Source organism: Oryzias latipes, chromosome 21 (genome assembly GCF_002234675.1).
Source record: "Oryzias latipes chromosome 21, ASM223467v1".
NCBI lineage: Eukaryota > Metazoa > Chordata > Actinopteri > Beloniformes > Adrianichthyidae > Oryzias > Oryzias latipes.
In genome coordinates, this window is record NC_019879.2 from 23,389,567 (window position 1) to 23,402,297 (window position 12,731).

A 12,731-nucleotide genomic window follows, 5' to 3' on the forward strand; every position below is an offset into this window, starting at 1 on the left:
TAAGATTATTTTCAAAAAACCTGTGTCGTTTTCTAGGATATAGTGTCTGCAAAGCAGCAGGAGTTCATTCGAAATTTTCCTCTGAGTTGTGGGCGGTTTTTGTGGAGCAACCCCGCCTGCTCATCCCCTCCCAATTGCTGAGACCTCGAGGCAGGAAGTTTGTTGCCCACTCAGTGACTTTTCTACACCGCAAAAAAGCGTTAATTTCAATCGGCATTTTTTGTCCGCTCCTGATTCCCAGGAATTTTGATATAGAAATACTCAGACATGCCATTTTGAGCTTAATTATACTTTATATATGTCCATCATCAGAAAAAAAGCCACAAGAACACGTTAAAAACACCAAAAACAAGAGTGAGTCTTTAATGATGGCAAATAACAATCCTGTATCCTTGTAGAGAGTAAAATGACATTTATTCTGCATGCACAAACTCAAAAATGATAAACGATGAAATTCAATCTAGTCAGAACCCATTAGAATTTAAATTTAATTTCAAAATTTAACCGGTTTGTTAAAAATGCTAATAGTTCAAATTGGAGGCGTTTGGATCTTTGTCTGGAATCCCTGCTTAAGTGGCTTATCCTCCAAACTATGTATATTCTGCACACTAAAGCATGTCCTGTAATTGATGGGTTGCACAGTGGCGCAGTGGTGAGTGCTCTTACTTCACAACGACAAGGCCCCAGTTTAAATCACGGCTTTCTGTGTGGATTTTGCATGTTCTCCCCATGAATGCGTGGGTTTTTCCTCCAGCAGTCCAAAAGCATGCTAGGTTCATTGATGGCTCAAATTGTCTCTAGGTGTGCACATGTGAGCGTTAGCGTGGCAACCTGTTCAGGGTGCACCCCGGCTTTGTGTAGTTGGGACAAGCTCCAGCAACCCTGTGAGACAGAGAAGGTATACAGAGAGAAAGAAAATGGATGGTTGGAAGTTATGGTGTCTAAACTGTATATATATATATATATATATATATATATATGCTGCTCTCTGACAAGTGTGTAAAGTGTTGGGTGATAAAATATGGGACCTCTAGGTTCCTGCATAATAGAATCCAAGTATAGAAACTGAAAATGTGGATACGTTTTAACTAAAAAGATCCAGAATTCTTCAAGTGCATAATTGATTGCGATTGAATGACATTTTTGTTCGAATATGTGACCAGGTTTGTTGCGAATCAAAGTCATTCTGAAGTGTCTTACGCATAATTTTGTCTTTCAAGTGTGTTGTGTTTTCATGTACACACTCTGAGAGTACACATTACATCCTGTAACCTTGAAACCTATTATCGGGAGAAGGTCTCCTGTTGCATTCAGAGTTGGAAAACACTCCACCTTGCCCTATTGTATGGCAGATTTCTTTTTTTTTTTGCTTTTGCAACTTACAAAGCCTGCTCTTTCCACCAAATGATAAGGTCATCTTAAATGTTTACACAATGCCCCTGAGTCTGAATAGGTATTCTGAGTGGTGAACTGTCAAAGTCTTATTTGTTTAATCTGTTGCTTTGCAGAGGCAAGCAAAGCGTTCATGACATAATTTTCTGATCCGCTTTTTTCTCTCCTGATTTTTCCTCGAAATGCCTCTCCATCATCGTTCTAGAATTTGCTTTATTACCATAATCCTGATGCAAGATCCATTTAGAATTCTGCTTGAGTGACTGGAAAGCATATTGAGGGAAAATGGGGATTATTGTGAAGAAAATGTCCTGTAAAAACAGCTGAAAGGAATAGATGGCAACGCTCATAATGGAATCTGAAAGCTTTCATTTTTTCTTCATTGTCTCTCCTTCCTTTGCTAAACAACCTTCCTTTTTTCCAGCTATCAGAGCAAAGTTCTTAGGGAGAAAATGAAGTGCATTCATGCATCCTGAAAGGGGCTTTTAAGGTTGAGTACAGCTCAAACAAAAAGAAAGCTGAGCTATGGCTTGCCTGAGTATGACTCAATGTTTGTAGCCTTGCTGTGCAGAATTTTATAATGCTGATGAGCTGAAAGGAACTAGCTATGAAGCACATCCATTCCACAAAGCTGAGACTTATTGGTATTCATTAGCTCTTTCTGAATGCGTTGCTAAAGTGACGTAGAGTGTGGATGATTAAACTCGTACATTCGCAAAGGTGCTGATGAATTTCAGTCATGGGAATGAGACTGCCTGCGCTTTCTTATCATCTTTCTTTGGGTGAAATATTTATTCTGAGAAATATTGATCTTTTTTTTTAAGTGTCTAACTCAAATTTTATTATCACTTTAACTGTGAGTGCCCCCCCCCCTCCCCCCGTTGTTCCTGGGCTTCTCCTCTTTTCATTTTTTCTAACTGGTGCTTCCAGCTACTCCTCTGCTGACCAAGCATCAGCTTCCCCATGCTGATAAACGGCTTTCTTTGAATTGATGGCGGACTTGGAAGAAGGACAGATAATCCAAGATAATATGGACACAGTTTTCATTTCTTGTCACTCAATTAAACTACAATTATCCCACTAGCAGACGAGGAGAAAAGTGAAAAGAATGGCCAAAGAATAGTGAGGGAAGGGGGTCACCCTGGGACACTTTAACAGACACATTAGCCCAGATTTTCTCCACCCTGATAAAAGAAAGCCCATTTCTTGCAGTCGCACTGGACCAAATGCAACCTGGAGTTCAGAGATGAACGCCACGCCAGTGTTTGTGGATGGACGGGAATGAAAAGATGAAAACCGACATTTGTTACCCCGTTTGAACAGAGCTGCGCTCCATGTGTCTTTAGAGGAAATGCGGGTTTTTTGCCTCAATAACCCATAAAGACTTTTTTATATTGTGATCATGCTAATGTCCGTGACCCTTTGTCAGAGGGAACAAAAGTGTGCATCTTGGTCGTCATGGAGCAATGTCAGAACCTGAGTTGTCGACACAGGGGTTCGAAACCCTTCAAACAAGTCCTTGTGTGCTTTCAAAGGAGAGCCTGTGTGTACCAACTGTTTCTCCCAAGAATCGACCTGCACTGTAAAAAAAAAATGGGGGAGGAGGGGGGTCTTCCTCTGTGAATTGTCTGCCTTCAGACGAATTGGAGCTGAGTGAAAACCTCCCTGGCACAAAATCTAAGAGGTAAATTAATGTCTTTTGTAATTACTGTTTCTCTTAGTAATTATCACACGCGACAATTTATGGATTAACACATTGATTTCACTTGACCCTTGGCGAGGCTTAATCTGGAAAGGGAGGATAGAGTTTTGGCTTGTGCAGCTAAATGCAAACAGCCCTCGGGGGCTCCGATGGCTGTAGCTCTGCTCCTTCGTCCCAAAACCGTGGGATGGTGGTTTGACTCTTGCACCGTCCTGGTGCAAGAGTTTTCTTATCTATTGACTGTGTGGCTCTGTAAAGGCCTTTACTAAAATAAAGATAAACCGTATGAGTGGAAAACTAAGAGGAGCATTTGTGAGAGTAATTTATTAATCTTCATGCAGGCTGTTAGCTGCTTTGAAGTCTTTGATTTTGAAAAGCCATGTTCCCCTGCTTTGCTACCCCTCCCCTCGCAGGCTGTTTAGATAAACACTGGGAATAAACAGATTAGTTAAAATCATTAGGCAAACATCTTAACACACTGACACAGGCCTGTTTCAGAATACTGATAAGTGTTATCCCTCACAGTTTCGTCTAATGACGGTGCCGTGTGTGATGTGTGCGCAGACACACACACACCGACAGAACGACGCTGCTGATTATGGAGAGGGGAGAATACTCTGTCAAAATATGATCAATATTTCCTATAAGTGCTGGTGCAACTCTGCATGAGTTATGGCTGGAATTGGCGAGCTGAGGTAGCTATGAAAAGCAAGTTCTCCTCCACTGTGTCAGTCAAATAATGAGATCACTACAGACAGCAAGCAGCACCACCCCACCTCCTTCAAACAGAACGTGCTGACAGGACACATGCCCTCCCATTGATCATACTGTCATTCAAGTCATTGCTTAGCAGAAACAGCCTCACACCCAGATGCTCAAACACAAAACAGAGAAATTTGACCATTTCTGTCCTCCGGTATGTCGGAAATTTCATCTACAGTTGTGTCGGTGGTCGCACGCTCCGTTCCCGAGGTGTGTAAAACAAGGCCGGCATCAATGGCTCATCTAAAGTGACGTAACATTCAGCTGCAACAATGAACCGTCCGCAGGAGCTCCGTTTTTCCAGTCAAGGGAAAAGTACAAGTTTTTCTCTCTCAATGACACGGTTATTATCCCGGTCACTCAGTCTTCTCAACAAAGATTGATTTCTCTTTTCAAGCTGTGTTGGAGCGCCTCGGTCACAAAGTGCCCAGGCCATGGGAATCATGAGGCCCTTTCAGTCGTGTCAGTGTGTCACCGAGGTCCTCCCTGCTGCTTTTCACTAACTTTTTATCCTCGGCAATCAAACAAGGTCTGACCTGGTTACACTTTGAGCTCAGCTCAGACATGACCTGTCGCTGACTTACATGTCAGATGTGGGTTAATTTGACATATTGTGATTAATCCAGCTGTAGCCTCCAATTTAAAAGAAATGTTTTAATGATACATTTTTTACTATTGATGGCCAATCATTTTTTCCCCTTAGAAATATGATGACAGGGATAAGAAAACAATAAAAAGATGGTGTTTTTACTGCACCCACACCAACTCTTTTTCTTAGTAACACATGGTTTGCTGCAAATGAATCTAGATGAGTTTTTTTAATCAGAATTATTAGTTTTGTTTAATTACATCAATTTAAATGCTTAAATGTTCCTTCTTTTTTTTTAATAAATGATGCAAAATAAACATGATTTGTGAAGCTGTTCTTGATTTCTTTGCTATCCTTTAAGAAAATAAATAAAATCAATGTTTCTTTATGTAACCCTTTTCATACCAGCATAAAGTGCCGTAAAACAGAATAAATAACGTAAAAGAAGTAAATGAATTAAAAATTACACCCCTTTCCCCCCACACACACTTCCCATCTCTTTAATTGATAGAATTAACATTGAGCATCCATATTTATTTCCATTAATAAACACTGATCACATCTACACAAACCTTCCAAAACTAAACTTTGTAAATTATAGTAGAGATTATTCAAATACAAGAAACTTGGCTGTTCTTTTAATGCAATAAATGATTGACAATTTTGCCAAACATCTGCATGCCTTAACCCTTGTGCTATCCTATGGGGTCAAGATGACCATTGATGTGTTCTCCCTACCATGACAAAGGTGGATAAAGGAGAGGATTTCATGTAATCCATGGAAACCAGTGAATATCACAAATCATTGAAGAAAAAAGTTCAGCGCACTGTCTGGTGGGGTCTAGATGACCCAACTCCCAATGTCAAAGTGCCTAGGATAACACAAGAATTGATGACAGCAGTGACTGATGGAGCTGTTAATGTTCCATCTCTCATGTCTGTAAAAGTCTGTGGACTTTCAATTCTTTCTTATTTTTATTAGTGCAAGTTACAGTCACTCAGACAGCTGCCGAAAAGACGAGCGAAGCGTCTGATAAGTGATGGAAGGAAGCGACGAAGAACGAACTTTGTGAATAAATTAATGGAATCATAGAGTATCATTTTTAAGCCTCAAACAATTAGATAAACAGAGGTTAAGTCAAGAAAGACTCCATCAAATTTATTCGGAGCCACGGATGGATTTGTAGATGAGATGCAAAAAGAAATCTTCTTCTTGGTGATTAAATAACATTTTAAGGGCATCACACTCTCCATAGCTTGGCTTGTTTCTTTTCAAGGTCTATGTTTGGGTCCAGGGTTTTGGGTCATATGAAAGGGCAGCTAGATGTGTTGTTGTTGCACATAAAAAGATAAAAATGAGAAAAATCAAAAAGTCATCTCAACATATGTGTAATCTTTTTTTTTCTTTTTTTTTTACTTTCCAACTTTCACACAAAAGAGACCTGAATAAATTGTATAATGAATCTTGACCTTTAATCTGAAGTATTCATGTTTTTATTTCTTTGCTTTTATTCAAACCAGTTACAATTTGTGGATTAGTTCTTCATTTTCTATTCACAACACCAGGAAAACATGTTAAAAGGGTCAAAGGTGGTTAATAAGCTGTAAGCACTGCAGTGTCAACTTTTATGCAAGTGCTTTTTGTGCGATGTGAAAAGATGAACAAGTCACCTTTTGGATTTTTTTTCCCCTCTTCCCTGTGAAGGACGTTGGCACACTATGAAAGAGCAAATAGCATGTTGCTGCGTTGCCACGGGTTCAAGGAGATTGGATCACTTTTTGTTTGCGGGGCAGCTTCAATTCAACGTCCACATAAAGAGCCAGAGACTGGGGAAAGACTGAGAGAGAGCAGTCTTTGTAGAGCTGAAGGAAGGGGGGGAAAAGAAAAGGTGGATAAAAAAATTGCCTGGGTGCATCAGTTTTCTCTGATCCCAACTGGAACTATAAATGTATCTCAGAGATGAGCTATCTGTGGTGGGCTGTGCCATAAGCAGGCCTTTTCTTCCCTCTGTCTCTATGATGAGTTAGCAGGACCTGAAGTGATAAAGCTGATAGAAGGGGCTGCTATCAGGTGGCAGTCTGGGTAATTACAACTCTCTATTTGGGGCTTTGCAGTGATGCTGTGGCGATAAGGAGGAATATAATGAGGAAGAAAAGCCCACGATAATGTATCCCCTAAATGGTTCAAAATAGTCTATCATGGGAAAAGTCATCTCAGAGCCTCAAGGTAAACAACTATCCTGGATATGAAACCACGGGGATCTGCCACAGAGAATCTGTTCAAGGTTTAAGCTAAACATATGCCCTGTGGGTGGTGGCAGCAATCACAGTTCAAAAATCTGACTTTTTACTATTTTTTTTTAATGATCCAAGAAGCCATTTGAATGCCGCTGCTATTTGTTTGCGCCTCGGGGTGTGGAGATATTCTGCTGCATGCGATTACGTATAATACTTTGACAAGCGCTGGTTTAAAGATGAAGGTCTTATCAGGCTGGCGGACTCCACATGCTTCTGCGTTTAGCCATTCTCCCTCCATTATGTGCTTTCAAAAGTTTGTGGTATCTGTCAGTCGAGGCCCTCGAAGATTCAGCTGACAATCACTCCTCTTTCTCCCCTCTTTTACCATCATTCAAGCATTCAGGCAAACACGCACAAACAGTCCTCGGGGCGCTTTGCCTGCTCGAGCCCCCAGACTTCGACACAGTGTGTTCTATTTTGTATGGCTGTTTTACTGTCAATTGCAGATTCCCTCACTGGGGATCATGACCACTATCAGTAGTATTTTCACTAATGTGATTAAGTTAATACTGTGCTCTATGAGAGGATTATTTCTCAATTCCTCTTGATATGCGTAATATTTAGGTTGTGGTTGAGTAAATATTTTGGTTTTTCACCAAAATAATTCCCACTGAGACAAAGACACAGAATTCTGCCCTAAGGAGCAATAAAGACTGTATAATTAGAATGATTAAAGAACTGCACAACTAATTTGGCACTTATTGAATATATTTTCAGAACACAACCTGCAAAATAGGTCACATATTTAAGCCATAAAAATACAAACTTTATTCACATTAATTATGCATTGATTCAGACATGGAATTTGACTCATTTTTAGTGTTGCCTAGGTCGCCATTGTCTCTTTACCAATCCTGTCATTATGTCGCCTTGCTCTTAAGCATATTTTCTGTGTATTGTAGCGACTATAAAGACACCTCATTAGACAAAATGCCTTCTAATCTGAAAGCAATCATCTTTAAGTGCTAATCAATTGAATCACTCGCTGCCTCCTTAACTGTTTGCCATTAGTACTTTATCAAAGGCTCACTTAAGATAAGATTCTTGCAGCTAATGGCATGTGACGGTGACAGATTTGTGTTCAATAGTCTGTATATCCTACTTTCATGTTAGGATGAAAAATTCATTTACAATTTAAGGATTTTCCCCCCCCCACTATTCAAAGAAATCTCAACATAAACACGTTTATCTTCCTGCAACTATAATTTATTTTAGCCATTCATAAATAAAAATAGCCCAGATGAAGAAATTAATTGAAAATAAACAGCAATTAGGGCTAAAACAATAGGCCGCATCTGTAAATCTTTGCCGTTGTTCTTCATAGACGGATTCTTCTCCTGACAGATTGCCTTCAATGAGCCTGTTTTTGCTGGAGATGTGTGCTTCTTATTTTCGGAAAATTAGCTGTAAACACAGGAAAAAGGGTCTGCAATATAAAAAATAAAATAAATAAATATCGGACTGCATTATAGGCTGAGGAGGAAAGAGGGACGATCCAAGGAAAGATGTAATCAGACAAACAGAACGAAACCACATCAGGTACAAAAATCAGGACCCCTCCCTCACGCTTTCTGTGGGGGAAAAAAAACAACTCCCTGATAATGTGCAAACTTTCATGTGGTAGTAAATATTCCCCACTTTGAGGGGTTTGAAGTGGTTAACAGGAGGTATTGCTGATTGGCCTCTCTTAGTCAAAGAAAAGCCATCTGATAACAAGAGGTCAAACTGTGTTCCCTTCAAATCAATTTATTTCAAGACTTGATCCCCATCCCTCCCCTCCACTATGAGAGATGGGGATCCGTTACTGCTTGTAAAGGATAAGGACATAAACGCATCTTCAAGCTTTTTTTTTTCTAAGAATGAGGCCTTTTTTTAAAAATGCAAACTGGAATTATAAAGGGGATCTTAATCAACTCCAGTTACGATTTACTGTCCGTCTTCCCATATTCAGTGGATTGTTGAGTAGAATAAACTGATTCTAGCACCTTCAGGGGCTTCTATTTCAGGGTGATGGCTTTAGCACTTTAGAGTAAACTGTGTGCAATCTCTCCAGGTAGGAAAATGTCCCCATGGGCTTGTTGTTGCTGCTGTCTGCCTTCTATTTGCATGATATTTTTTCTATTCAGTCTTATCATCGGTGTGCTGTGAGGTGGGAGTGCCAGCTCCGTCTCAGAGGTTGGACCCTGGCTTTATCGGCAGGTAATTCTCCCACTCTCACTAACTCATGTTGAATTATTTAAGTGGTATTTTTTAGGGTTCAGGTGTGGCAGGTAAAAGGAAGAGAAAAGCAGACTGCAAACATTTTTTATGTCTTTATATTTTTTTGTGTGCAAATGTAAATATAATGTTTAAGGGCGTATTAAATAAAGGAGTAAAATAGGACAACTGTAAGTTTTTGCTTGATGCTGCTCTGAATGGTTCCCCCCTGACTGAGCATCCTTCAAAAAAGAAATTAGACCATTTTATTTCAGCTAAATAAAACTGCACAAAAGCAGAAATAAAACCAAACAAAATCAGTATAATAAATCCAAATATATGAAAAGCAAAGACACGAAAAGCACAGCCAGGGGGCCCTGCAGTGACAGCATGTGCGCGCACTTCACGGTTCACCTCTCCATCCGTGGAGAACAACTTTCATCCCAAAGAAAATATAGATAGAATTGCGCGTTTGTGTCATGAGAGGTGCGTGTTACCGTGGAGTGAGCGCAGCGCCTCACTTGCAACAATGTTATCGATGTGAGTGACAAACCAGCGTCAGGGGCGCACGGGAGATGCTGCATGCGCGTCAGTTTGGGCTGCATCTTTTGCTCCCCTTGACACGGATCATCTCCGCCTTGTCAGGTTTCCGTGTGGAGGCAAAAGAAGCGAACCCTCAGCGAACACGGAGCCTTCAACCTTTTTAAAAAGAATTGATAGAATAAAAAAAACATTTAAAAAAATTAAAAGCTCAATACTGACCATGGTTTACAGCATTTGGGCAACTTTCTTTTCTGTCAATGTCCTTTAAACAAGCTATAATAATAATAATAATAATAATAATAATAATAATAATAATAATAATAATAATAATAATAATAATAATAATAATAATAATATAAAATGAAGCTGGGCGGGTAAAAAGTAAAATTGCAAAGTGGATTCAATTTTTACTTCCGTTTATGTCCTAATTTGAACGCTCTACCCATACACCCTAATTCATCATTTATAATATTCACCACTTCTCCTTTTCACCCTTTTTTGCACATATTTAATTATGAACACCGGGAGTAAGTGCCAGAACAAGCCACTTAAACCCACAATTTACTCAACAGGTCCCGGAGATAACTGTAATTGCTTAGTTGTATATTGGACAACCTAATTTCAGTTGTCGACTCGCTGCCCTTGGGAAGGTCCTTTGAAGTGTGAGTGAAAAGAGGGGTTGCAGTGAAAGTAATTAATTTCAGCGGGCGCGGTTAGAAACACTCCAGACCTCCTCGATGGATGCTTATTTGCTGGGAAAATGCGACGATATCAGAAAATTAGAGAGCGCTTTCTTTACCTGTCCTGCCGCCCAGCGCGCATTACACTTCTCTGTGGCAGTGCCACCCAGAGAGGGACACCGTGATGGAAGACTGGTTGAGAAAAAGATGGATTATTGCAATTGAGAAAAAACAAGTAAAAGGTGAACCGGATAGGAGCAAATGTTTTTAAGAAAATTTTTGCACTTTTATTTACATTTAAAAGGGACTAAAACAACTCTGGATGCGTCAACGTCAGGTACGCATATGGCTTAAAATATCGTTTGAAGGCCCTAATGTTTCGGGATAGTGCGCACAAGCTCCAACAAAGACCCCAAAAGAATGGTATTAAAATAAGGATATTTATTCAGGGACGTGTTTATTCCTCAGAGTGAAAAAAAAAGTTCAACAGGCGCCCTCGCTTCTTGTGCGCATGCGCCAGTGACACTTTCACTACCTGCCGCATGATTCAGTATTTCACAAGAGGAGAGCGGGAGTTGTCATCCACTAGCGTGAGCTGCAGCAGAGAGAAGGTTGTCGGACGGCAAGAGGGAAAGAGTACGGAGCGGTTTCTTTTTTTTCTCCTCCTTCACCAAAGGCGTATCACTTATGGATGCCACTTTTACGCAGGGAACATCCAAGCATTAATAAGGACGCGCAACTTTTTGGGGTGGAAAAACAGCGGTGGGATGATTTACTAAAGTTTTATGTAAGTATTGAGAGTTTACCGAGTAGCGGCTGCGCGCCTCTCATGGATGTAGATGTTTGTTGTCGTCCAAACATACGTGTAGTGGTGAACATCTTAAGTAAGTGAAAACAAATCTATTTTTCGTTTTCTTTCAGAGTTTGTACCAACATGTCTAAGCCAATGGATCACGTCAAACGTCCGATGAATGCTTTCATGGTCTGGTCCAGAGCCCAGCGCAGAAAAATGGCTCAGGAGAACCCGAAAATGCACAACTCCGAGATCAGCAAGAGGCTGGGAGCCGAATGGAAACTTCTCTCCGAGTCTGAGAAAAGGCCCTTCATCGACGAAGCCAAGCGGCTGCGAGCGATGCACATGAAGGAGCACCCAGACTATAAATACAGACCGAGGCGGAAGCCTAAGACTTTGATGAAAAAAGACAAGTTTTCCTTCCCGGTGCCGTACAACCTGGGGGAGCACGACGCGCTCAAAGTTAACGGACTTGCCACTGGAGCGCTTTCCGAGTCTGTCATTGGGAATCCCGACAAGGCGGCAGCTGCAGCGGCGGCCGCGGCGGCTAGAGTTTTCTTCAACCCCTCTATGTCTGCGAACCCATATTCTTTTTTCGACCTGGGATCCAAGATGACGGAGCTTTCCCCGCCTTCTTTTCCGTACGCGTCTCCGCTGGGTTACGGGCCGGGAGGTGGGTTCACCGGGACTGGCGGTGTTGGTGGCGGGACGCACACTCACTCCCACCCGTCTCCGGGAAACCCGGGCTACATGATCCCGTGTAACTGTACGGCCTGGCCCTCGGCGGGACTCCAGCCCCCATTAGCATACATCCTCCTCCCAGGGATGGGGAAACCTCAACTTGAACCGTACCCCGCCTACGCTGCGGCGTTATGATGCCCCTCCAGAGTGAGCCGACAGAACAACTCATGCAAGAGTTTTATAATGCATGCACAAACTTGTTCATGTGATGAAGTACTCGTCGTCTCAGATATCACATGTGTATGTACATTTCCTAATGCCTTTATCTAAGGTAATTGTAATTTAGAAGACTTTCTGATCTATTATTGCTCAGCATCATCACCTCCTGCAATCCCAGGAAAAGTCGACGCTTTTAGGGTTTGGGGATCGGAGCAATTTGCTTATAAAAACTCTCATTTCTATCTGTTGCACCTGCTTGACTGACCTGTCGGAATCAAAGACACAACGAGCCATTCCGGAGATGACAACCGTTCTCCATTTTTACGCAAGGCGCAAGGATCAAGAACTGTTACGACTTTGTAAATGTGTACAGGATGATAAATTGACCTTAGTTTATTTGCTGTTGACGGCCTAGTATTTGATCTAGGGCCGACATTTCCCTAGAAATCCGGTGTATATTTTGAGTTTTTAAACCGTTTTTTAGATGTCTGTAATATTTATTGTTTAGTGAATCTATGGTGACCCAGGAAATTAAAAAAAACGACGATACATTTGCACATGAGTATGTAATTTATTTTGAAAAGGTGTTATTCCGTTCGGGTTTGTGCCACCACGCGCTTTTTTCTAAAAAAAGAAAAGAAAAAGTTTAAGCAAAAAAAAAGATTAATTAAGTGGGTTTATAATTTCTATATCTCTCTCGTATCATGTGCAGCAGGAAGAAAAAAACAAAAACATTTTTTACTAACCCCTTATGGAATTTGTATGTTTTTTTGTGTTTTTCCTTTAACCTCCATTATGTACTTCAAGCTACTGTTCACTTGTTGAGCAAAAGAAAAAAAAAAGGACTACAATAAAGCCTATTCGGATTAAACAGAA

The 12,731-nt window shown here is 40.8% G+C and overlaps 1 protein-coding gene across 3 annotated transcripts; it reads left to right on the forward strand.

The window, feature by feature from the left end:
• Positions 1-7,647: 7,647 nt before the first annotated feature.
• On the forward strand, positions 7,648-12,731 carry sox21 (SRY-box 21). Of its 3 annotated transcripts, none has more exons than XM_023950457.1 (2): positions 7,648-8,942; positions 11,084-12,731. In XM_023950457.1, exon 2 carries the CDS (start codon positions 11,097-11,099, stop codon positions 11,829-11,831), a length of 735 nt encoding a protein of 244 aa, XP_023806225.1. In that variant the 5' UTR covers positions 7,648-8,942; positions 11,084-11,096; the 3' UTR covers positions 11,832-12,731. The 3 variants fall into 3 exon arrangements, with proteins under 3 accessions (XP_023806225.1, XP_023806224.1, NP_001158346.1); XM_023950456.1 differs by lacking the exon at positions 7,648-8,942 and adding an exon at positions 10,149-10,949; NM_001164874.1 differs by lacking the exon at positions 7,648-8,942 and having other exon boundaries at positions 11,097-11,831.